Consider the following 26,779-nt stretch of genomic DNA (forward strand, 5'->3'; position numbering starts at 1 on the left):
TTTTGATAGTTTGGTTAATATGTGTCCTCGTGTGTTTCTCTTTGGATTTATCCTGTATGAGACTCTCTTTGCTTCCTGGACTTGATTAACCATTTCCTTTCCCACATTAGGGAAGTTTTCATCTATAATCTCTTCAAATATTTTCTCAGTCCCTTTCTTTTTCTCTTCTTCTTCTGGGAGTCCTATAATTCGAATGTTGGTGCGTTTAATGTTGTCTCAGAAGTCTCTGAGACTGTCCTCAATTCTTTTCATTCTTTCTTCTTTATTCTGCTCTGCGGTAGTTATTTCCACTATTTTATCTTCCAGGTCACTTATCCGTTCTTCTGCCTCAGTTATTCTGCTATTGATTCCTTCTAGAGAATTTTTAATTTCATTTATTGTGTTGTTTATCATTGTTTGTTTGCTCTTTAGTTCTTCTAGGTCCTGTTAAACATTTCTTGTGTTTTCTCCATTCTATTTCCAAGATTTGGATCATCTTTACTATCATTACTCTGAATTCTTTTTCAGGTAGACTGCCTATTTCCTCTTCATTTGTTTGGTCTGGTGGTTTTTACCTTGCTCCTTCATCTGCTGTGTGTTTCTCTGTCTTCTCATTTTGCTTATCTTACTGTGTTTGGGGTCTCCTTTTTGTAGGCTGCAGGTTCATAATTCCCGTTGTTTTTGGTGTCTGTCCCCAGTGGCTAAAGTTGCTTCAGTGGGTTGTGTAGGCTTCCTGGTGGAGGGGACTAGTGCCTGTGTTCTGGTGGATGAGGCTGGATCTTTTCTTTCTGGTGGGCAGGTCCACGTCTGGCGGTGTGTTTTGGCATGTCTGTCGACTTATTATGATTTTAGGCAGTCTCTCTGTTAATGGGTGGGGTTGTATTCCTGTCTTGCTAGTTGTTTGGAATAGGGTGTCCAGCACTATAACTTGCTGGTTGTTCAGTGGAGCTGGGTCTTAGCATTGAGATGGAGCTCTCTGCGAGAGCTTTCGCCGTTTGATATTACATGGAGCCAGGAGGTCTCTGGTGGACCAATGTCCTGAACTGGGCTCTCCCACCTCAGAGGCACAGGCCTGACACCCGGCCGGAGCACCAAGTCCCTGTCAGCCACACTGCTCAGAAGATAAGGGAGAGAAAAAGAAAGGAAGGAAGGAAGGAAGGAAGGAAGAGAGAAGGAGAGAAGGTGAGAAGGAAAGAAGGAAAGAAGGAAAGGAAAGAAGGAAAGAAGGAAAAGAAAGAAGGAAAGAAAGAAAGAAGGAAGGAAGGAAGGAAGAAAGAAAGGAAGGAAAATAGTTATTGAAATAAAAAATTTTAAAAATTAAAAATAAAAATTTTTTTTTTAAGTAATAAAGAAAAAAGAAATGAACAGACAGAACCCTAGGACAAGTGGTAAAAGTAAAGCTGTACAGACAAACTCACACAAAGAAGCATACACATACACACTCACAAAAAGAGAAAAAGGAAAAAAAAATCTATATATATATTAAAAAAAGGGAGGGAGCAACCAAATCAATAAACAAATCTACCAATGATAATAAACTCTAAATACTAAACTAAGATAAACATAAAACCAGAAACAAATTAGGTACAGAAAGCAAACCCCACGTGTACAGTTGCTCCCAATGTCCAACGCCTCAATTTTGGGATGATTCATTGTCTATTCAGGTATTCCAGAGATGCAAGGTACATCAGGTTGATTGTGGAGATTTAATCTGCTGCTCCTGAGGCTGCTGGGAGAGATTTCCCTTTCTCTTCTTTGTTCCCACAGCTCCTGGGATTCAGCTTTGGATTTGAACCTGCCTCTGTGTGTAGGTCACCTGAGAGTGTCTGTTTTTCACCCAGAGAGGACAGGGTTAAAGGAGCAGCTGATTAGGGGGCTCTGGCTCACTCAGGCCAGGGGTGGGTGTGTGTGTGGGGGGGGAGGGGGGTGGGTATGGAATGCAGGGTGAGCCTGCAGCGGCAGAGGCCAGTGTGACGTTGCAACAGCGTGAGGAATGCCGTGCTTTCTCCCGGGGAAGTTGTCCCTGGATCACGGGACCCTGGAAGTGGCGGGCTGTACAGGCTCCCAGGAGGGGAGGTGTGGAGAGTGACCTGTGCTTGCACATAGGCCTCTTGGTGGCTGCAGCAGCAGCCTTAGCGTCTCACACGCATCTCTGGTGTCCGTGCTGATAGCCGCGGTTCGCGCCCGTCTCTGGAGTTCGTTTAGGCGGTGCTCTGAATCCCCTCTCCTCCCGCACCCCGAAACAATGGTCTCTTGCCTCTTCAGCAGCTCCACACTTTTCCCGGGACTGCCTCCCAGCTAGCTGTGGCGCACTAACCCCCTTCAGGCAGTGTTCACACAGCCAACCCCAGTCCTTTCCCTGGGATCCTATCAAAGCCCGAGCCTCAGCTCCCAGCCCCTGCCCACCCCGGCGGGTGAGCAGAGAAGACTCTCGGGCTGCTGAGTGCTGGCAGGCACCAGTCCTCTGGACGGGAATCTCTCCTCTGCACCCCTGTTGCTGTGCTCTCCCTCCGTGGCTCCCAAGCTTCCCTCCCACCCCACCCCCAGTGAAGGGACTTCCTAGTGTGTGGAAACTTTTCCTCCTTCACAGCTCCCTCCCCAAGGTGCAGGTCCTGTCCCTATTCTTTTGTCTTTGTTTTTTCTTTTGGCCTACCCAGGTACGTGGGGAGTTTCTTTCTTTTTATTTTTTAACATCTTTATTGGAGTATAATTGCTTTACAATGGTGTGTTAGTTTCTGCTTTATAACAAAGTGAATCAGTTACACATATACATATGTTCCCATATCTCTTCCCTCTTGTGTCTCCCTCCCTCCCACCCTCCCTATCCCACCCCTCTAGGTGGTCAGGTCTGAGGTCTTCTGCCAGCGTTCCGTAGGTGTTCTGTAGGAGCTGTTCCGCATGTAGATGTATTTCTGATGTATTTGTGGGGAGGAAGGTGATCTCCATGTCTTACTCCTCCGCCATCTTGAAGGTCTCTCCATGGGAAATTCTTGAGCAGAGATATGGCATAAAAAAATAGTATGCTAAGGCTCAGAAAAATTAAGTAACTTGTTCAAAATGATTCAAGTTGTAAGCAGTACTGCTTAGCCAAATTTAGCTCTGGACGTTGAGCTTCTGGTTTCTCCGATTTGGAAAAGTATCAGAGGTCACTGATATACATTTCTGTAAACTGTAAGACCACATTTAAATGAAAAAATATTGTGCTTTCTTTAGACGTCTCAGAAACAAGTTTTTATTATTAGATGCTTAGTAGTCAGTTCACCTCAACCAACACGTATTACTTATACCAGGCACCAGAGAAGCGAAGAAGAGCTTGCTTGATCCTTCTCTCAAGGAGCTCATGGTCTAAGAGAGAGACAGGTTAACTCTATATGAGTCATAAAAAAACAAGAACAAAATCTTGTGCAAGGGAAAGATGAAACAGTAACTGCCTGTCCCCAAAGAAGTAAGGGAAGTCTTTCAGAGGAGGGGACACTCAATCCAGATTTGAAGGGATGAATAGGAGTTCATCAATAGGACAAAGAAGGGAGGGACATTTGGAACAGTAAACAAGGACCGTAAAAAGGCTCAGAGAAAGATGCTGCTGATGGAAATCATTTTATGTGGGGAGTGGGGTATGCAAGTAAAATCTTTTCATCAATATATTAATAAACATATTTATAAAGGAACTTCTATGTGTCCTAGGCACTCTGGGAGTAAGCAAAGAACTACAGGATATCCCAATCTAAAAAAAAGGCAAGGCTTAGAATTTCCTTTATCCCAAGATAAGTGTTAACTTGATTTAGGATTGCTGTATTAGTAAAGAATTTTATTTATCTATCAATCTGTACTGAGAAACCTCTGACTCTGAGTTTACATTGTAAAGAAAATGAGTTTACATGTAAAGATGTCCTATCATGATTTTTAGGGCACATGTGGTCATAATATTGTTGTAAAAAGTTGCATTTTTTCTATTTAAAAATACTTTGGTGATTTTACAATTAAGTTTAACTTTTAGCACATACGTTACTGTATACTGTCATGTAGAACTCAGAAATCCTTTAAACTACTGACAGTGGAGTTTGGCTATTATCCCACAACTAGCTAGAAACACTAAGTAAGTTAGATCAGAGAGTACCATGATTAGATACTCATTTTAAAGAGTTTGTGAGGGATGGATTAGAGGGTGGGGGGTGATAGGTAGGGAGACCAGAGGCAGAAGATCAGTTAGAGGATATCACAGTAGTCTGGAGAAGAGATGACATGAGCCTGAATTAAGGCCATGGCAGGGAAAATGGATCAAAGTGGTCAGCTTTTGTTAGAGTTAGGAGAGGAAATGGAAAGGATTTTTTTTTTTTTTTTTTACTATGATCTGCTGCAGGAAAACATTATATATCACAACCAAGTGCCTACATGCAAAAATTTCTCCGAACAGTTCAATACTTTATTACAAATGATGTCTCCTGATATTTTCACATCAGTTCCTTTCTACTGTATTCTTTTCATGCTGGTTGTAACCTGGTGAATTGATTCCATGGTGAATAGAAGCTCAGATTTGGCCATTGGGGTTGAAATGGCGGAAGGACATCAGAGGTGAGATGTCTAATGGGCAGCTACATTTACGAGTCTAGAGCTCTGGAAAGAAATTAGGCCAGGACTGGAAGCCATGGCATGGATGAGTCCATTCAGATCTGGGTAAGAAGGAGGAGAGAAGCAGACCAAGGTAGCACCCAGGGGATATTCAAAATATAAATGGTAGAAAAGGAGTCCACAGAGAAGAAAAAGAAAGAGCTAAGAGGTAGGTGAACTCAAGAGAAAGTCAAGAGAGGAGAATGCTATGAGAAGTAATAATTAACATGATCAAAAGCCAGAGTGGTCAAGCATGTTAAGGACTGAGAGGTGACCACGTGTTGGGAAGTGGCAAGGAAACTTCAGAACTTATAGATAATGTTTCTTTCTGAGAGTGAAACTAGAACATACTAGATTCAGTTCAACTTAGTAAACATGTATTGTTTATACACTATGAGGGTATGCAAGACTCTACCTCTGCTCACAGCCTCAGAATCCTTCTCAAGATGGCTCTTCAGGCTGCCAGTGACAGTTAACAAGCATTAGCACAAGGGGATGCTACAAGGTTCCCATCCTGAACCTTCTATTTGTTAACACAGTATTGATGATCTGTAAATATGTGCCTGGGAGAGGATTTGGGAGGTACCCAGGTCTAATCAGGACAGTTAAGATGCAGTTTCAGAGATGTAAGATTAGGATATGGTTGACACTCAACCAGCAGCAATCTAGTAGACTGCACTCTGTCCTAAGGAAAAAAATAAAATATTAAATAAAGAAAGGTGAAGGAAGGTGAGCTTTTGGGTTACTGCTTGAGGGATGAAAATTAACATTTAGAGTGAAAACTAAGAATCTATGTCCTGAGCCCTGTCTAGGGGAAATGTATCCAGAGCAGACAACGTGAGTATATGACCAGACATTAAGATATTGGCATCCCGATTTAGATCAGGTCAAGTTTGACCCTCGTGTTAAGTCCTAAATAAGTAAATTTAGAGCTTGTAGCAGATAGTTCTAAATATAAACTAAGTGTTCGTATTTTAGGTATAAGACTGCTGTCCATCTTCATACCTCTTTTCCTTTCTTCCCACTTAACATCAATTCTTCACATTTCACTCAGATCCCAAGAAATCCTTAATCAATAAAATAAAAATTGAACATACCATGAATGAGATTGAGTGGGGTCACTTTCAGCCATGGTTGCCTTCTTCTTCCTTCTATGTGCTACTCAGTTACACACACTTGCCACATTCTCTTTTTGAGACAGTAGTTTGGAATGAAGAGGTTGGATACGTCTGTATCAGAACAAACCAAGTGTGCAGATATTCCTACAAGGATGGGAAGGAATGAGTAATTACAGAGTGGCTCCACAGGGCTGGCTTACTCCCCTGTGGGGGTAGATTTGCTTGGTTTAGTTAACATTTCCAGCTGTCAGGCTGTGTCTGCATTCACCATGAGTTGATTTTTCTGATGGATTTGATCAGCAGACTTAAGTTAACAAAACACAAAACTCAGACTTTGACTGCATTGATTGCTCACTTGTATCGATGAGTCTCATGACCTCTGGTGGGGGAACTGATGTCTACTGAGATTGTGCTTTCTTCAATTTGGTATTTATTGACTCCTGCTATATGCCAGCACTGTCTTTTATAAGCAGTGAATACACTAAAATCTCTATTTAATAATCCCTGTTAAGTTGAATTCTATTATTTAGAATTTTGCTGCTTGGAAATTGATTATTATATGATTTAGCCCCCAAAATAGGACATAAAGTGGTATATTATATAGGACGTGAGCTCAGCTCAGTGAATTTATATATATTTATGGGCAAGAGAAAAGCCCATTTTCTGGTAAAAGCTTAAATTTGCCTCTTTCTTTATGCCTGCTTATGGAAATTAATATCTCCCATTGTAGTTATTCCTGAACTAGATTCCAAATGGGAGATTTGAGGGATTGGAGAATTTAGCAGATCACCTTTTTGCTCAGTCAAAAGTAATTTTTTTTAAAGTAAGCCTAAGCTTAGTACAAAATAAATACACACACAGATATCGTCAATGTGCCGGGTATGTTTGTGTGTCCCCCCTAATACTTTAAGGTCTGATACATCTGCATGAAATTCACAGGAGATAAAGGGGAGGGGAAGGCAGTGGTGAACCAACCAGTCCACTTTTCTATAGAAACTCCCTCCTGGACGGTTATAAATCTCTTCTGTTCAGCACAAAGTTATACAGATTTCTTTATTCTCTTTAAACACCCTGCCTTTGTCCAAAAAGAACTGGAGCTCACCACTTTGCCATTTGCTTGATTTTTTCTTTAGACCTCGCCTCAGGAAGGGTAGCCTAAAATTTTCAAAATACAGAACTAACTCCAAGTGATGTCTGTTTCTTATTCCACTCTATCTCCTCATTCCTCCATATTATTTTTTCAAAGGATCCCCAAGATGCTATCCCCAGAGGGACCATGCTGGCCATCTTCATCACCACTGTCGCCTACATAGGAGTTGCTATTTGTGTCGGTAAGTTGTGTGTCTCTGGTGTCAGAATGCCAGAATTACAAGGGGTCCAGCTGTTTTTCATGTCAAGTGGGCTTTCCATGGAACATAAGTTGACATTTTTTAAATAGGCAACAATTTTAATTCCCTTCTTGGATGCTCTAGGAGTTTGAATGCAATTAAGCTGTAACACAGGTGTCTCTGGGTCAGGGATAGAGTAGAGGTAATCAGATTGTCATTCTACCCGAACACAGAAAGGATCCCATTTTGCTGCTCTAGGTGATGTTTCCACTGCCAAGGAAGCCACCATCTCCAGCACCCTCCTCCCTTGCCTTTAGGAGGCAGGTGAGGAACAGAGTAAGAGAAAAGAAGCCCAAAATACAAAACAACAATGACAAAAGCCTTAGGAAAGTACACAAGACACAGAATTGATGACTGTGTCTCCTTGCACTGCTGTCCCTAATATGGAAATGTCACTGTCACCAATTGGCAGGCAATCAGACTAGACCCAGCTGCCAGCAGTGTGGGCAGCCAGCCCCCACATCGCTCAGTGAGCATAAAATATGTGGATTTGCCTGCTGTTCTTTTTTTTAAAATTTATTTATTTTAAACGTCTTTATTGAAGTATAACTGCTTTACAATGGTGTGTTAGTTTCTGCTGTACAACAAAGTGAATCAGCTATACATATACATATATCCCCATATCCCCTCCCTCTTGCATCTTCCTCCCACCCTCCCTATCCCACCCCTCTAGGTCATCACAAAGCACCGAGCTGATCTCCCTCTGCTATATGCAGCTGCTTCCCCCTAGCTATCTATTTTACATTTGGTAGTGTATATATGTCCATGCCACTCTCTCACTTGGTCCCAGCTTACCCTTCTCCCTCCCCGTGTCCTTAAGTCCATTCTCTATGTCTTCATCTTTACTCCTGTCCTGCCCCTAGGTTCTTCAGAACCTTTTTTACTTTCCATATATATGTGTTAGCATACAGTATTTGTTTTTCTCTTTCTGACTCACTTCACTCTGTATGACAGTCTTATTACTCAGCCATAAAAAGAAACAAAATTGAGCTATCTGTAGTGAAGTGGATGGACCTAGAGACTGTCATGCCTGCTCTTAAGCTGACTTTTGTTCCACGTGCTGCCTGCAGCCACACCTCCTCCTGGTTGGGGGTCACCTCAAGCTTATGCCATTATTGGAGAGGAAGGAATGTGGAACATTCAGAGAAGAAAACTTTTCTGTGCACACTCAGGAATACAGCTCCAGGCTGGACCACTATGGAAGCCCAGATGGCCATTTAAAAGGGCACATCCTGATTGTCCTCTGCTTACTATAAAGGAAATTGATAAAGTACATATATCTGAAGTTGGATTCTTCAGAAAAAAACAAAACAATTAACTTAGGTTCTTTCTTCTCTCACTGTCTCTTATTTCAAGAAATTGGATAATGTTGTTAATTGTATTGCTGTGACATTTCCAAGTTTAGTTACATGCAAAGAGATTTTATTCCAGTGCTTTAGGAAATTGACACATTTTTTAATGACCTTGAAATCACCTAAATTTCCCAAATGGTTTTACTTTCTCACACAAAGTAAGGAGGAAGAAATGAGTAAAGGAATAGACCTGACTTCAGAGATTCTTCTCCTTTATTGCTTCTTATGGGTAGAAAAACCTGTGTTCCTATACTTTTTCCAGGGTAAGAAGAGGATAGTCATGGGGTCCTGGGCCTGTCATTAGAGCAAATAATGGTTCATGGCTTGGCTTCATAGGAATTTGGGGAGTTCTACTATGCAGAAGTTAAAACACATGATTTTAAAAAGTCAGCTCAACATAAATGAACAATGCAAAAAGGTAAAATCTGAAATGGATAGTTTTGCTTGGTAACCAACATCCATACTTTCAAGTATTTAAGCAGAGGCTGGCAGGCCACTTCTCAGGGCTATATAAAAAGGATTCCTGCACTGATTATTTTAAATGGCTCTTTCAACTAAGAGATTCTACAAGCTTTAAGTCTTTCCCAGATTCAAAGAGCAGGAATTCCATGCCTATAATTGAGGGTTCCTATTAGTATCTGTTGCTGAGACGTCTCTTAAAATAATTAGTAAGGAATGAGAACTCACTCTGCCTGGAGACTGAAAAGCAAAATGAACAGTTTCATTGACTGGCATTTAGTTTGCAAAGTATTTATCCTTCAGGTAGTTCACAAAAGTTTATATATCACACCTATGTTCATATCTTTCAATAATCCTATCAAATACATAATGGCGAGATAACAGTTAGAAAAATTAATAATAACAGTCAGTGATTAATATATATATCAAGAATCTTTAAAAAGTTCATAACTCATTTTAGGGAATCTATCCTAGAGAAATGCTTCGAATTACAGAAGAAAGATTTTATGTGCAAAGATGTTCATAGGATTGTTTGTAATGGAAAATAACAGAAATACCCAAATGTATAAAAATAATAGAATAGACTGAGATAAATATTTGATAGGATGTTATTTGACCATGAATATTACCCAGGAAATCTTAATATTTTATCTCAAAATATTTTCTGTATCATTTAAACCATTAAAATTGTATAAGTAAAATTATAATAGTTTAAAAAAGTTATGCAAAGGGCTTCCCTGGTGGCACAGTGGTTGAGAGTCTGCCTGCCGATGCAGGGGACACGGGTTCGTGCCGCGGTCTGGGAAGATCCCACATGCTGCGGAGCGGCTGGGCCCGTGAGTCATGACTGCTGAGCCTGCGCGTCCGGAGCCTGTGCTCCGCAACGGGAGAGGCCACAGCAGTGAGAGGCCCGCGTACCGCAAAAAAAAAAAAAAAAAAAAAAAAGTTATGCAAGGAAAATCATTAGTTGAAAATAAGAGCTCAGTTCTCCTAATCACTAGAATTCAGTAATGTCATCCCTTGGGTCTCTCACAGATGAGAAAATAAATTCTTCCATCTGAAAAACTCCCAATCAGTAGCACTAACCCAGAAATTTGAATTGAATCAATATTATGTGCAAAGCACTGCTGAAAGGAAGGGAGTCTCAACCCCAAGTGTCTTCCAGAGGCAGGCAAAAAGCTAGGACTTAAACTACCCAAGGCAGTGGAAGCGGCAATCTCTTAGAGATAGGGGTCACTCCCAGGCCTCAGAGGATGGGAACTTCCACGTACCAGTCAGAGGAAGTGTTGACAATGAAGACAGGATAGGTCAAAGTAAACTAAGTATGTTTTCAGAAGAAAAACCTTAAGGGAGCAGAACCCTTCATATAAAGAAATGACAAGGCTTCGTTGTTTTCCCAGGGGCCTGTGTGGTCCGAGATGCCACCGGGAGCGTGAATGACACCATCATTTCTGGGATGAACTGCAATGGTTCAGCAGCCTGTGGGTTAGGCTACGACTTCTCAAGATGTCGACATGAACCATGTCAGTATGGGCTGATGAACAATTTCCAGGTTCGAACCTCAAAAAATAATAATGTTTATTGCTACTGCTTCCATTTTTAGAACATCATGTATAATGAAACTTCTGACTCCCGCAACACATTGGTTATTGACTATTTCGAATTCAGCAAGGAACAATTCGTGTGGGAGGAAAGGGAGTCATACAGGCATTCATTATGTGGTTACACTCACTGTGGTGGGGAGAGAACAGGCAGTTGTATGAATTGCGTCACCAGGGAAAGATTACCCCCGCCATTATGCATCTTCCAATCAATTGTGTAAGATTTCCTGGTGGGGAGATGGAGAGACTTTGAGACTTTGATTAGCTAGCACTAGGAATGCATTTCATGCCTGGGCTTCAGCTCAGGAAAAGCCTCTGTTGTGGTCCTGGAGTGTGTGGAGGACAAAGCCAAGAGAGAAATTGTGAGTGGCAGTTGTGGGGAGGTAAGTGAGGGGGAAGGAACAAGGGAAGTTGGGGAAACTGTGGAACTTAAAACATATTAATTTGTCCGAATGATTGGTGAGCAGAGGGAGAAGCAAATTTGTCGTGAAGGCTTCATTCATCTAGTTTAACAACCAACAAAGAGAAATTAACTCAGCTGAAGTCATTATTCCAAAATATAACTTAAATTGATAGAATCTCATATGTCTCAGATCTAAAATTATGTTTAATGAGCACAGAAAAAGCAAAGGTTTGAAAAGCCTCTATGTGCAGGAAGAACAAGAAAGGCTAATAATGCCTTTAAAAAGATTGGTAAACAGCTGGGTCCCTCCTCAAACCTTATTAAAATACCACTTTCTGCTGAATAGAATTTCCCATTGTCCAAGAAACAGATGCCCAGAAAGGACAGAGGGGGAAAATGTTGTCAAAATCCTTGAAATCATTTCCCTGTTTATTCTTTACAGTATCTTCTGGATGTATTGTGGTGAGCATTTATTATTTTTATTTAAAAAAACAGAACAAACAATAACAAAGCCATTTCCATTTTGAAAAAACAATTATTAAGAACTTGAGAATGAAGCAGGGGAAAAAATATATGATTAGAAGCAATTAGCTTATTAAAGAGATTCCAAATCACAGAAAGTGGAAACGGAAGCATCTGCATAAAATTTTGGCTTAAATTTTTTTTTTTTTTTAACTCTCTGTTGGATGAGTCTCCTTACTTGAACCTCTCTCCTCAAGGTCATGAGCATGGTGTCAGGGTTTGGCCCCCTCATCACTGCTGGCATCTTTTCTGCAACACTCTCCTCAGCCCTGGCCTCCCTCGTCAGCGCACCCAAAGTTTTCCAGGTGACAAAGACACAAGAGCATGTGCTTCTCCCCTCCTTCTGTTGCCACTGAACACGGATCAAGCTGAAATATCCATTCTCACCGGCAATCATTTTCTATCGCTTTCTGAAGCAGTTTAATGTTTGCATCTGGCTCCAACGCTGTGTCTGCCACATAGTCAAGACCAATACAAATAACATAAAGAATGATAAACTGCAGTGTTAACTTGTGGTTCATATTACGTATCACTTCGTCTTTCCCCAAATCTTGTTAGAATCACCCAGGGAAAATGACTGTGCATAGATATAAATGACGAATTTCTCCTCTTCTTTTCCATTAGGCTCTGTGCAAGGACAACATCTACAAAGCCCTGCAGTTCTTTGCAAAGGGATATGGGAAAAACAATGAGCCCCTGAGAGGATACTTTCTCACTTTTGTTATAGCCATGGCGTTCATTCTTATTGGTTTGTAGTTTTCTTGTTCTTACTGAAAGCCAAAGAATTCTGATTACTCATAGGGTTTTCCTTTGAGCTTGAGACATTACCTGTTTTATGTTTAATACCCCATTTGGGAATACTGGAGTCTGTCTAAGAAGGAAATGAGAAATCCTGTGTGTGGAGGGCCTTTGAGGACTTGAGGTGGGCTTTGGACTTTAATCTCTTCTTTGAATCTGAATGTGGGAAATCCATCCAACCAAATGCAACCGAAGCCTTCCTCCAACCCACTCAATACTGTCTAATCCCACTGTGTCCCCCAGCTGCCACCTGTCTTTACATCTCCTGACAGCCAGCAGGAGAGTTGAAGTGTCTGCTCTCAAAATGTGGTCTGTTGACCCCCTGTGTCAGAATGAAAATCACCTGTGGGTTTGATAAAGTGCAGATTCGTTAGGCCCAAGGCCAGAGTTAGAATCTCTGGTGACGAGGAATCTGATTCTTACAAGTTTCTGAAGTTCACAGACCACTAAGGTTTGAGAACCACTTACCTCAGCTCTTTCTCCTTAAGCAATAATCTCGGCTCCTTCTCCCTAAGCAATATAGAAACAGCTACACAATCTTGGAGAGGCACATGCGTCATGGTTAGCCTGCACATTCCTCACTCCTCCCTAGGGTGCCACGATTGTGCGTGAGCATATTAGAGGAAAAGAGGCAAAAGGGAAGGATGATGGTAACTATGCATAGACAGAGCCGGATTCAGCAGTGGTGCCAAACGATGGGGGCTCCGTCTCACCACATAAACTCAGGAAGTGACTCTCTGTATCTACACATAATCAGTCTTTTGTTTATTTTTTTTAAAATCTATGTTTGTTACATTTGTAAAAATTAAGTAAAAAAGTGATGATGTGTAGATATGTTTCAATTGTGTAACTTAAACTTTAAGACTTCAAATTATTGTCCTAGACTGCATTTAAGTGATCAAATAGCCCAAAGTTTTAAAAATCGTATAAATCAAATAATACTCTCAAAGGTCACTCTTTCAGAACGCTGTAGATTAGCTTCGTGGCGCCAGCTTCGTGGCAGCTACTTTTGCCTACTTTCTTGCTGGCATCCGTGTTCTAGAGTCATACCCAGCTGCCACCTACGTTTGCATCACTGAGGTTGATAGCTGTCTGATCTTCAGATAAACGAGAATGTCTCTAAATTATTTTATATATCATACAGTAAACAACCCAGCTAGGATTCAAACATATTGGACATTTAGATACTGAGGTAAAACTTTTTTTGGCAAACCATGAGAGGTAGAATTCTCTAGAGATGTAGAAAAGTACAAATGACTAACAAAGATTCTGAAAGTCAGAGAGAGCAAGCTGGGTATATGCAGAGGTGTATCCAGTTAGATGGTTCTGGTGCACTGGTATTTACCTAACCTGTCACCCTGCGGAACCTTTTGATTGTATACAAAGCAGATAAAGAACCCTATGTTTGGTACCTCTGATATAGCTACAGGGGAGTTTGTCATCTGCCTGGTCTCCAAATACTCTATCCACTTCCACTCGAATCTTCTGTAGGTAGAGGTCTTGATTGTCTATATTTTTTGATTGGTAAGTTTTCTCGTTTCTTACTTTATAGAAACCCTGGCTGAAAATATATTTGTAAATGAGTGCAGCCCCAAAGAAAAATCACTAACTTCTTAAACTTTGACGGATGCTAGCTATGCTTTCAATTTCCAAATAAAGTCAAGCTTCCAGCAGGCTATAACAGCTGTTCAGCCCCTGGTCTCATCACTCATATGTACATACTCAATTCTGCTTCGTTCACAGCGGAACTGAATACCATTGCTCCCATCATCTCCAACTTTTTCCTGGCCTCATATGCACTCATTAATTTCTCCTGCTTTCATGCCTCTTATGCCAAATCTCCAGGTAAGTTGACTTTTCAAAACTAAAATAAACCTAAGCAAACAGTTTGTCTCAATAAAATGAAATAAGTCAGTGAAAAGTGCCTGATCTGTGTTTATATGTTTCCTTATATCCTAGTGGGTGGTGTAATTCACTTTATTTTGGTAAGTTGGGGGATGACTTCTGAAATAGAAAAAGAATCATTTGAGCAATGGCCTTTTTGACCAACCATAAAGTCAATTTTCTCCTGCAGCAATAAATTATTCACTGCAAGAGAAACCACATTTATTTCAGCAATAGAAAACCACCACTATTTATTTCCAGGGTGAAAGTGACCACAGAAGTGGAATGAATGTATATTATTTGCAACTTCCTTACTATCAATTTGTTTCCTGCCCATGGTGCAGAAGAGAAGGATGAGTAGTTCCCACAATTACCTGCTGAGTGCAGTCAGTGCAGATTCACACTGAAGCTGGTGACATCCCTGCACTCCTCACACTGGTGTTTACAGTGGTGCAAAATTTCACACCAAAGAAACTTCCCCTATCTTTGTCACCCCTCACCTCTTCTTTGCTTCCACTGGCCAGTCAGAAGAAATTCTCATTTTCTTCTGCCTTTCCACCAGAATAGAGACTTGTCTTTATCAACCCTCAGAAAGTTCTTCACTACAAGGACTTTTATCAAGGATATAAAAACATCTTCACTTTATTAGGGTCTACCAGGAACTCAAACCTCCTTTGGAAAACCTGCTGCAAATATGACAAAATATAGATGGAAGGAGAGCCTCATCCACTCAAGGCCACTAGGCTCCAGAAGATAACTGAAGAATTTTTGTTTCTGTTTTGTTGCCTTGTTTTAAATAGAGAACAAAAGGTTCTGGTCAGTGAATACAGCAGATCATAGAAATGTGGGCTGCCATACCATGTTGTGTTCATTTTTAAAAAACAAAGTGAAGTAACTGAGGTTGGCAGGGGTAAGAGTGGAAAGGAAGGAGGAGAAGAGGAAGAGAGAAAAAGAGGAATAATAGAAAAGCACAGAAACATACACACACACACAGAGTCAGACTGAGAAAAATAAAGGCATTTCCAGTGATGTTCTTGAAGTGCTATTTCCATCTTGTGGCCAATTTGGAAATTGCTCTTGAAGACGGAAAGTTCTGTTGTGTTTTGGCAACTCCAAATTTAAAATATGCTTTACCCATAAACCAAATGTGCCGTTCAAATCGGAGCTTCTTTATCCTGACCATACTGTCTCCCAGCTTCTTTCATTTCAGGGAACTAATAGAACACGGAAACCCTCATGCATATATGAATGGTGAGAAATATTTTCTTTGCAAAATGCATGATAAATTAATGCATCAGGTTTAAGAAGCCATTACAGAAAAATTTCTCCCTCTTTTGCCATAGATTATTATTTCTGAAAGGGCAGGCACGATCCTCTTAGAGTAAAAGCAAAGCTAGCACGAAGTCAGTGGATTGACTTTTGATGACTGCTCTGCCTTCCCCATGGGAACAATAAGCCTATTGTCTTAACCTCTTTCTTGAGCCACCAAGGTGTTCATCCCACAAGCACCGCGCCCCCCCCACCCCCCCGCCGTTACTCCCCACTCTTTCCATCTCTCCTGCCTCCTTTCAACTCTTGATGGCATAGATATCAGATGCTTAGGAATTCGTTGTTTGGGAAGACATCCTGGCATGCAGGAAGTGCGGAGGGGCTATGATTGACACATTTTCTACATTTCACAGCTTTCTTATTTGGTGTAATTACACCTTCATAGGCCAGGGACCAAGATCACAGAAAGCAAATAATAGAGTTAGGAACTTGACCTAAAAGTTCTGATTTTTATGCTAGGAAAGAACACATGTTACCTACAGTCTAATAATACACAGTGGTATGATGGTGATAGTGTGGAAGGTTTTCTTGGGCACACAGATTTTTTTTTAAATTTCAGGATGGAGACCTGCATATGGTATTTACAACATGTGGGTATCTCTTTTTGGAGCTATTCTGTGCTGTGCAGTCATGTTTGTCATCAACTGGTGGGCAGCTGTCATCACCTATGTCATTGAGTTCTTCCTCTATATCTATGTGACTTACAAGAAGCCAGGTAAGATAAGATGGATTTGTATTGCAGGGGGTTTCCTAAGAACTCTCTAACTATCCATTCACTCAACAGATGTTTATTTGGCAGACTCTATGTGTTTAGGTGTGCCATGTGTATGGTGGATATTAATAATATAATGTAATATGATACAATAGTTAAACTCGTTGAGCACCTTAAATGTACTCATTTAATCCTCACAATAGTGCTGTATATTAGGTACTATTAGCCCCATTTTACAGATGAAGAAACTGGAGTTCAAAGAGATGACCACTCGCTGAGGTAACCGTCAGGATGGGATGGAGCTGATATTTTAACTAGAGTGTGTATGATACCAAGCCCCACAAGCTGTCCACTGTATCACCTTCTAAAGTCCTGATAAACGAGATATAGTCCCTGTCCTCAAGAAGCACAGTCTTACACATAAGCACTTAACTATACTACAATATAGCAAGCACCGTGAGAGTGACATGGACAAGTTACTGAGAAAAGGAGAAGAAATGACTAACTGTGAGTAGAGATGTACAAGAAAACTTCCCTGGGCTTCCCCGGTGGTGCAGCGGTTAAGAATTCGCCTGTCAATGCAGGTGACACGGGTTCCAGCCCTGGTCCGGGAAGATCCCACAGGCCGTGGAGCAACTAAGCCCGTATACTACAACTACTGAGTCTGCACTCTAGAGCCCACGAGCCACAACTACTGAGCCTGCGAGCCACAACTACTGAGCCCGTGAGCCACAACTATGGAAGCCCGAGCACCTAGAGCCCGTGCTCCGCAACAAGAGGAGCCACTACAATGAGAAGCCTGCGCACCGCAACAAAGAGCAGCTCCCGCTCGCCACAACTAGAGAAAGCCCACGTGCAGCAACGAAGACCCAACATAGCCAAAAAAAAAAAAAGAAAGAAAATAAATTTATAAAAGAAAAGAAAACTTCCCTGGTTCATGGCTTTTGTTCCCAGGGTCAAGCACTCAGTAGGTACTTATAAATATTTGTTGAATGAACACATAAGCTACTTAAAAAAAAAAAAAGGCAAGAGACTAGGATTGGTTAATCAGATAGAGCCAGGGAAGGTTATTCTAGGCAGAAGAAAAAGTGTGAGTGAAGTTAGGAAGCATGCAAGTATGTGGCGTATTTAGGAAGCTCCAAGGCCTTTAGCACGATGGAGTCCTTGGGTGCTGGGGAGAAGGGGCCTGAAGGTGAGCCTGGAAGGGTAGGTTGGGCCAGATGAACAAGCTTAAGTGTCGTGCTAAAGAATCTGGAGCAGCAAGAAGCTGCCACAGATCATTCAGTTGGATCTGAACTTTGGATGTTACCTCTAGAACCAGTGAGAAGGATGGATTGAAGCTGGGAGAGGCTAGAGATTAAGGAGTGCAGCACTCAGAGGTCCAGTCTCAGGGGCCAGACAGGCCCTGAGCCATCCTCACACTCTCCTTACCATTACTCCACAAGTAAGATAGAGAAGGTAGTAACTACTTTGGAGGGTGTGCTTTTGTTGCTTTTCTATATCACTTTATCCATTTTTAACATCAGGTATAATTTATGTATGGTAATATTAACCCCCTTTAGATGTACAGTCTGTAAGTTGTAACAAACTTACCCAGTCTTGTAACCAACACCACAATCAAGACAGAGGACATTTCCGTCATCGCTAAAAGATTCTGTGCGATCTCTTCCCCCCAACTTAGCCCCTAGCAACAACTTTTCTGATTTCTGTTCCTATAGCTTTGTCTTTTCCAGAGTATTATGCAGAACCATATAAAATAGTGTGTAGCCTGTGTGTATGCTTTCTTTCACTTAACATGAGGTTTTTAGACTCATCCATGTTGTTGCAGGTAAAAGTAGTTTGTTCCTTTTTGTTGTTGAGCAGTATTCCATTGTACGACTAGATCTCAAATTTTAAAAAAATGTATTCACCTTTGATGGACCTTTGGGTTGTTTCCAGCTTGGGGTGATTATATCTAAAACTGCTATAAACATTCACACACAGGGCTTTATGTGGGCACATGTTTTCATTTCTCTAGGAGGGGGATTTATGATTATGTAATAAGTGTACACATAACTTTATAAGAAACTGCCAAGCTGTTTTCCAAAGTCACAGTATCGTTTTCCATTCCTAACAGCAGTGAATGGAAGTCCTAGTTGCTCTGCATCCTTGGCAGCACTTATTACTGTCAGTTGATTTTTTAAAAAAAACATTCTAATTGGTGTGGTTTGGTCTGCATTTTCCCGATGACTAATGATGTCAAACATCTTATTTGCCATCCACATATCTTCTTTTGGCAAGCATCTGTTTAAATCTTTTGCCCATTTTTTGAGTTGTTTATTTTCTTATTATTCAGTTGTAAGACCTCTTTATATATTCTAGATGCAAATCCTTTAGCAGTACATGTTTTGCAAATGTTTTCTGCAGGTCTGTGGCTTGTTTCTTCATTTTCCTTACAGTTTTTTTTGAAGAGCAGACATTCTTAATACTTATAAAGTCTAATTTATCATGTTTTTCTTTTATGGTTGGGCTTTTTGCTTCTTATCTATCTTTCCCTAATCCAAGGTTACAAACTTCTTCTGAAAGTTTTAATGCTTTAAATTTTTGATTTATGTCTCATCCATTTTGAGTTAATTTTTGTATATGATGTGAGGAATGGCTCAAGGCTGATTTTTTTGCATATAAATATCCAATTGATTAATATGGTTTTTAGGAGAATGAAATAACCTAAGGTATGCTAAATGCCCAGTGCATAGTCAACACAATCAATATTAATCTTCTTTATCTCCAGATAATTATATCTCATCATTTTCCTGGCTATTCTGAGCAAGACTGGGGAGGTGGCTCTGTCTGCCATCTGGGATGAATCTGTACATTCCCATCAGGGACTTCTTATAAAATTTAGAGGATCCATCTAATATTTAATTTTTTAAATTTAAGTCAGAACATGGCAGTGCTTACCTCCCTTATTATGAAGATTAGGTCCTAAAAAATCAAATTAAAATGCTTGCTAAAGACTGACCCTCTTCATGGACATCTGGAAGTAAGAATTCCCAAGCTATTCAGTTTTATTATTCAAATATAAAGATTGCTGCACACTGTCTATGTATGCAGAAATGCCTCTTTTCTTTTCAGCTTAAGAATTGTGAAGACCTCTTGAATTTATTCAGGGACTGACCATTTTCCCAAATCTATCTGCCTGCAATGTGGTTATAACACAGCCTATCCCACCGAGTAAGGTTTCTTAGGCTGCAGCTCTAAAGTCTGATCCTTAGCTGGAAAGAGAGGTCTCACTTCTAAGAATTCACAAAGTGTTCATAGAAGGACACACGGCTCTTTCTAGGAAATACTACATTATGTTTTCTCTTATTTGGGCGTTCGTCACTGCTGACGTAGCCAAGGAAAATCATAGAAGGGAATGGCTTATAAAAATATTCACAGTATACAGAGGGAAGCTGGGTGCTTTTATGCCAGATTTCTCCTTCGTCCACAGATGTGAACTGGGGCTCCTCCACGCAGGCTCTTTCCTACGTGAGTGCTTTAGACAATGCTCTGGAACTAACTACAGTGGAAGACCATGTGAAAAATTTCAGGTAAAACTGGCTTCTCAGGCATCCTGGTGTCATTTCACATTAGAAGTAGCTTTCCTCTATGGGAGACCAATGCACTAGTCACACGCTTTATGGATATATTCTAAGATAGGCAGTCTTACAAAACTGCCACATTTTCATGACAGCACCTCCTATGAATGAGTGCTTCTTTTCTTCTACTCTGAGCTGTGCCCACCCCCAGCTATAATCTCTCATAGTGCTGGCTGTCACCTTCCATGAACAGATAGAGAGGGGATCTCAGTGACATGATTTCAGAGAGATGTCCCCAAATCCCTACACACATTAATCATTGTTGCTGTCTCCATTCAGCTTACGGCTTTGTGGCTTACTGAATTCCCTTAGGAGAAGTTACACTCTAAGTTCTTCATTAGTTATATCTTATTTTGAATGGAACCTCAAACCACAAGCTTTGAGAGGAGGGTGAAGGAAAATGACATGAAAATACTGGTTGGAGAAGGACTGGTTGTATTGGAGATTTGGGATAGGGTATTGTCCAGAGGAAAAAGGCAGGGGGAACCGAAGACCACCTTTTCCTTACTTTACATTTTTACTGTCACTAACTAAACTAAGAATACAAAGATGGCAAGATTCGCAGGAAGTCATGATGATTCAAGACTTCTAGTGAGAAACCCAAGAAACAGGAGAGCAGTTGTCCCATTTTGCCAAGGCTTCTGTACCAGCCCATTCCATTGGGGTGGTTCTGGGCTCACAGGCTTCTTGCCATGGCCAGTTCTCACATCTTCTCTTCTCCACTTCCAGGCCCCAGTGCATTGTCTTAACAGGGGGACCCATGACAAGACCTGCTCTCTTGGATATAACTCATGCCTTCACCAAGAACAGTGGCCTTTGCATCTGCTGTGAAGTCTTTGTGGTAAGAGCCACTTCATCCCCTGAAGGGGCTTTTTCCTCCCTGCTCACTTGTGTTCTTTTACATGAGCCTAACAGGTACACACAGTGATAGGAGAATGGCAAGGCAGTTTGGACAAGGACGCTTTTCCTTGATTCATATAGCAAGGACTAGCAGGGGCCCATGATCCTGAATTTAAATGAGTGGATGAAATGTGTTTCAGATTTCACAAGAGACCAACTAGAAGTGATAAATATTTCTAAATGATGGCCTTTGAGTCAAGAAAAAGAGAACTGGCTCAGAAATAAAATGAAAATATTTGGGGTGATAACTGTCCCCAGAAATATGAAAGGATAGAATGAGCCAGAGAGCACTATTATATAGATTAACTGATGAGGAGAGAGCCAGACAGAATGGCCTTAAATGAAAGCAAGTAGAATTTAGATTAAATATTTGGGGCTTCCCTGGTGGCACAGTGGTTAAGAGTCCGCCTGCCGATGCAGGGGACACGGGTTCATGCCCCGGTCCAGGAAGATCGCACGTGCCGCGGAGCGGCTGGGCCCGTGAGCCATGGCCACTGAGCCTGCGCGTACGGAGCCTGCGCGTACGGAGCCTGTGCTCCGCAACGGGAGAGGCCACAACAGTGAGAGGCCCGTGTACCGCAAAAAAAAAAAAAAAAAGATTAAATATTTGGATAAACTTGATGACACTACAGATATCTAGGGAGTTAAACCAAGTTTTCCATGCCTTAGATAAATATTCAGAGCTGAATGAGTTCCTTTTTTGTTCAGGAAGTATGTGGTAGACTAATGATAACTTATTCATGGTTTTCCCAGGAGGTATTCAAAGTAGATGCTAGACATTTAACCATAATTATTGACCAATCATCAATCTATAAAGTGAGGAGAAAGCATTAAAATTATAACAAAATAATAAGTCTAAATTCTCCAAACCAGCTACTTCTACTTGCTTTTGCAGTGTGCTCTCACGTGCTCTCTCTCTCTCTGTGTGTATGTCTCCCTGTTTCTCTCTCTCTCTCATGCTCGCATACCACTCAAAATCCTCAACAGTGCCAGTGTATTATTATTGTACTTACCTATTCTTCAAAGTATTTTCCTACAGTTTTTCTTATTTCAATCTACATAACAGTCTAGTGAGGCAGAGAGGAAAAGAAGCCCTGTTCTCACTATACTGATTAGAAAAGCGAGATTCAGGAAAATTAAATTATGCACAGGGTCACATGACAAGAAAGTGACAGAGCCAGCATATTGGTCCAAGTCAACCAATTGTGCTCTGTGTTACAGCATAAGGAGAAAGCCTTAGCAGACTTGTATCCCTGAGAGTGCTGTTAGAATCAGATACCACTCCCTAAACTTCCAATACTTGACAGGGGAATAGGGCTGTCAGGAGGCTACGTAACCCTGGGGCCAGCCGACTGTGCAATGATGCAGGGGTTAATTCACCACATGTCATCATGACCAGCACTTAAGCATCTTTTTACACTTGGCAATACTCTAAATGCAATATGAAGCAAGATGGTCATATTCTCTTTCCTCTAAGTGCTTATATGATAGTAACTCAAACAATATAACTCAATGTAATAATCCCGTAGGCGGTAGAGGGAATCCTACTGACTACATAAGATTGACAGGTTAAGTAATGACCAACAGTGACTCCAGAGGATTTTTTAAAATCTTATCAAGCACCCTTCTCTCAGCTTTGGTGCCCTGGATTAATGGATTTCATTTTGGCCAATAAAATACAGGAGCCAGTTTTGATGGAATAAGCAGTTTGGGGGTTTTTTCTTCTCTAGCAATTTAGAGAAAACTTAGTTTAGCAGGCAATAAAATATCTTTAGGACAGGAGAAATGAACTTGGAGTATAAACAGTCATATATTAGCAAGGGAGAAAAGGTCTTTTTATAGAGATGAGATATTACTTTAAATTAACCCTTTGCTGCTTTAACTGTAATAAAAAACAGTATGATTCTGAAATACCATTTCATGTGAAATAGGTACTTAGGTCTGTATCTCTAATGGCCCTGGTTGTTTGACATGTATATTGGACCACTTTATACATCACTGTGCTGGTCCCTCTGAGTAAGGCCCAAGAGCCTTGCTCCCAGGTGCTGAGGTTCTCTTGGGGACAGAAAACAGTTACTGTATCAGTTAATGACTTTCCAGTTAGCTACTCTCTGTGAGCTCCTGGGGCTGCAGATGCTGTCAGCAGTTTTCAACTCCATGCTCAGTTGTCAATCATCTTTGCAAAGAAACAGATGGAAGGGGATGTAGTGGAAGTTGACCTACCATTAAATTTTTTTTCCCAAAAGCACAGTGGTTGGTGGTTAGGCCAACCTTGTGGCAAAGGTTAAACGGTAACAATGATGTTGAGAGATAACAATTTAATTTTTAACTCTAGGAAGCTCATGCTTATGGACTTCTGAGACACACAGTCAAGTTCTGAATCACTGTTTTGCCACCTATTAGCTGTGAGTCCCTTGGGCCCATAATTTATTCTCCCTATGCCTCAATTTTCTCAGGTATAAGATGGGCATGATAATGATGCTGCTGCTGATGATATGATGATGATAGCACCTACGTCTGTTACAGAGTTGTGAGAAATCTGTAAGATAAGCTTTCTAGTAGTCAGCTCAGTGTCTGTCAAACAGTAAATGCGCAATTAATTTTAGTTGTTACTGTTGATAGTTATTATTATGGTATATTTTCGATATACCACGGTTAAACATTTTCATTCTGAAAATATATCCCCTTCAACAGAAACCTAAAACACCCTCTCTTAGAGAAACCAGGTCCAAACTTTGGATCTTGGACTCTTAGATATCCAGTGGCTTGATCAGGACAGAATAGTGAGATACGCACTCCCACCCAAATAATCACCGAACACCAGGCTCTGTGCTCCATCCCTCTGGTGAACTCCAGTTACTTGAAGTGCTGACATGAAGTGCCATACACTACAAGGAAGAAGCAAGACTCAGAGCTCAATGGCATTTCGATGCTGGCGCGTAGACAGAAAACATATGCCCCCAGCTGCCATTTCCTGCAAAGGGGCATTTTTAAAGGACTAGACATTGTAGCCCTGGAAGCTGCTGAAGTTGAAATTAAGAATTATTCTTTTGCTGGGCCCCAAGCCCGCACTGTAGCCTTCCAACTATTCAACTAACTCTTACACTCACCCATTAGAGCCTCTTCCTACCTCTTGCTTTATTCTACTAAGCCTAAAGATTTCAAATGAGGGACCCCTCATCAGGACAAATTGGGGGATACTTTTTAAGGAATCCAGCTTGGTAACTTAAAATAATGTCTATTCTTCTCCTGTAAATTACCTTATAATAAGTCAGTGATACACTTATATCCCAGAAGCCTTTATATTCAACACGTAATTTTCTTTTTCTTGTGTGCCTCACTCCTCTCACCATATGAAGACTACGAATAGGATTCCACCTTCTAGCACCCCTTCGCATTTCTGAGTATAGCCAAGTTCAGTGGGTTCAGCAACAGGCAAATATTAAGTCAAGGGTTGTGATCTCCACCAATTCTACCCTGTGTACCATGGCTTAAAAAACACTGCCTTTCTTTGTCAGTTAGTTTCCTCACTTATTCATAGTAGCTGGACAGATAGTAAAACCAATCATTGCAGATTACTTAGTTTGGACTTATGTACCCTTAATTCTTCGGGTACACTACATTCAGTTCTAAAAATATTACACTGTCAGCTCATCAAGTGAAAAGGCATCGTGCTTCAGCAGTCACTCACCCATATACTTCTCAGTGTTGCATTTAAAGGAAGGTTGTTTTTTTTTTTAAATTAAAACAAATATACTTTAAAGACGGAAAGGTGGCCCAACTGATCTGGGATTTAAAATGCCAATCAGATAAAGTCATTATTGCCAGAAAGTGCAACACTTACTTCTTTTCTAAATTTTGTCTTAAAACTGCAAAAGGCTTTCAAGTTTACAGTGGCATCTTTTATTAAGTACATTGTGTTGCGTTGGCTGAAAAATAAAGATTTGTTTTTTAGATTGCTTCTATTTTTTATTTGGAAGCGTTAAGAAAAATATTAGGTTGAATCATGTGAAATTTACATTTTTGGATGTCAAAAGCTGTTGAATATTGGCAATTTCATATGACGAAACTATAGTCAATAAAACAACACCCATATTCTACTTCTCCCAATTAACAACAGTTAGCATTTTTCTTAGATGCTTCCACTCACTTTTTAAATGAAATAAACCACTGCACATCAAGCTAACGTCCCCTTTATAGCTGCTCAGCCCCAGGGATCTGTCTCCAAAGGCAATGTTATCTGAGTTTGACTGATTTTCTTCTAGTCATTTCACCTATGTGTACCAAGATGTAGATCTATTTTGATTAATGTTTTCCTACTCACTAATATTCTTTAAACCTTGGTTGTCCTGAATAACTTTTGAATAACTATTCAATAACCTTGAATAACTTTTGACCAGCTTCCTCATATAGATCCCCTTTTAACAAGATATCATCCTGTTACCCTTTCTCTCTCTCTCTCTCTTTTTTTTTGTTGGAAAATTTACAAAATATCTTAATAAAACCTAAAACTCTCTTTGAATTCGAAGAATCTCTTAAGAAAATTAGAAAATTCAGGTAAGACAACCAACTTTTAACTCTACGGCTTATGGAGGGCAGTTCAAGCATAGATAACCCAGGGAAAACAAAAATTTTCATTTTTTTTTTTCTATTGTCATCCTTCTTTTAATCTCAACTTTCACCTCCATCTAGAAGAAAATGCTTTTTTTAGATGAATTTATTCTCTTATAGTCATTAAGTCTCTGTCATGATGTTAACAAAATAATGCCATGACAAAACATGGGAAGAATGAGGTGACCTATGACTGGGCACTAGGATGCATGGTGAGATGAAATATGCACCAAATCAGAAAAGGAAAAATTTTTTTCCCACAGTTCCAACCAGAGAGGCAAGGAAAGCAAAGACAGAGCAATAAGACTCTTAACGTTTTAAAATATAAGAGTTGGAAGGAACACTGCATTTGGCCCAAATTCCTCTATTTGATCCCAATAATATTGGAAATCCTTTGCAAATTCTTTTTCATAATATTCATTTATTTGAAGTAGTGTCACGTCAGTTTCTTCTCCAGACTAAATAATTAGAATTCCTTTACCCCTTTCTCAATTGATGTCAAAGTTATAATACATACAAAAATTTTACAGCTTCTTTGTTCAAATCCTGAATTAATTTATATACACATATTTTGGATCCTAACTGAGCTAATCTCTATAATATTTTAATTGGGTGGTTAAATTCATTTTTGTGACTATGACGTATTTGAATGTTGAATAATTATATTCCAGTGTGTCTTCCCTTTCTGTTAGTTTGCTTTTTCCATACTACATTTGTATTGTAGCCTTGCCTCACATTAATAAGTGTGCTACAAGGATATTATAATTGCTTTTAGCCAAGAGAGATTCTACGTGAAATATTTTTATGATTTCTCAATATGGCAAATTTAGGCATTAAAGTAAATCTCTCTGTCACAATTAATGTTTAATTTGGATTTTTGTAATATTAATAGATATATATTAGACTATATTTATTGAAATAAATGCCAGTTTTCCCAGGGGTTCAAAGTCATTGTGGTACAACTCAATATACTCATAGTCTGATACCTTTCCTAGCTGTTGGTTATTCTTCTATGTCATGGTTGTTGTTACCATTCGGCTTCGTTGAATAAAATATTTCTTCTTTCCTTTGCAGTTGATGGTGTCTAGGATGACCAAGAAGGACTAGTGGTTGAAATGCACTGACAGTTAGAACCCTGAGCAAAATTTGATCTATAATGACATGTTTCCTCAGCCTAGGTCTTCTGGTTTAATAACTATCCTTCCTATGCCTTTACCTTCTCCATCTTCATTGGAGATTCTTATTTTTTAACTGTAATGTAAGTTATCCAAACTGTTTTGATATGTTGGTAAGTTCTAGAAAATGTTCTGGTAAAAATAAGTACAAAAGGGTTTCCCTGGTGGCGCAGTGGTTGAGAGTCCACCTGCCGATGCAGGGGACACGGGTTCGTGCCCCGGTCTGGGAAGATCCCACATGCCACGGAGCAACTAGGCCCGTGAGCCATGGCCGCTGAGCCTGCGCGTCCGGAGCATGTGCTCCGCAACGGGAGAGGCCA

At 40.4% G+C, this 26,779-nt stretch overlaps 1 protein-coding gene and 1 long non-coding RNA gene across 5 annotated transcripts in view; one reads left to right on the plus strand and one right to left on the minus strand.

The window, feature by feature from the left end:
* Positions 1-26,779, plus strand: part of SLC12A1 (solute carrier family 12 member 1) — a gene marked incomplete at both ends in the record, with an annotated part of 89,638 nt that overhangs the window by 30,594 nt on the left and 32,265 nt on the right. For all 3 annotated transcript variants that reach the window (XM_082647412.1, XM_082647410.1, XM_082647411.1), the window contains 8 exons: positions 6,952-7,036; positions 10,305-10,456; positions 11,628-11,735; positions 12,055-12,178; positions 13,972-14,073; positions 16,001-16,156; positions 19,626-19,725; positions 20,503-20,614. In XM_082647412.1, the coding sequence (XP_082503538.1) occupies positions 6,952-7,036; positions 10,305-10,456; positions 11,628-11,735; positions 12,055-12,178; positions 13,972-14,073; positions 16,001-16,156; positions 19,626-19,725; positions 20,503-20,614 (939 nt within the window). The remainder of the gene's footprint in view (positions 1-6,951; positions 7,037-10,304; positions 10,457-11,627; positions 11,736-12,054; positions 12,179-13,971; positions 14,074-16,000; positions 16,157-19,625; positions 19,726-20,502; positions 20,615-26,779) is intronic.
* Positions 2,833-26,779, minus strand: part of LOC309818029 — an 84,482-nt gene continuing 60,535 nt past the window's right edge. The window contains exons 4-5 of one of the 2 annotated variants that reach the window (XR_014296304.1): positions 5,685-5,849; positions 2,833-2,968 (exon numbers count right to left, since the gene is read on the minus strand). This is a non-coding gene — a long non-coding RNA (uncharacterized lncRNA). Of the gene's footprint in view, positions 3,325-5,684; positions 5,850-26,779 lie in introns of both variants that reach the window. The other variant, XR_014296305.1, reaches the window with a different exon arrangement.

The sequence above is a fragment of the Grampus griseus genome (genome assembly GCF_964374135.1).
Source record: "Grampus griseus genome assembly, chromosome: 2".
Lineage (NCBI taxonomy): Eukaryota > Metazoa > Chordata > Mammalia > Artiodactyla > Delphinidae > Grampus > Grampus griseus.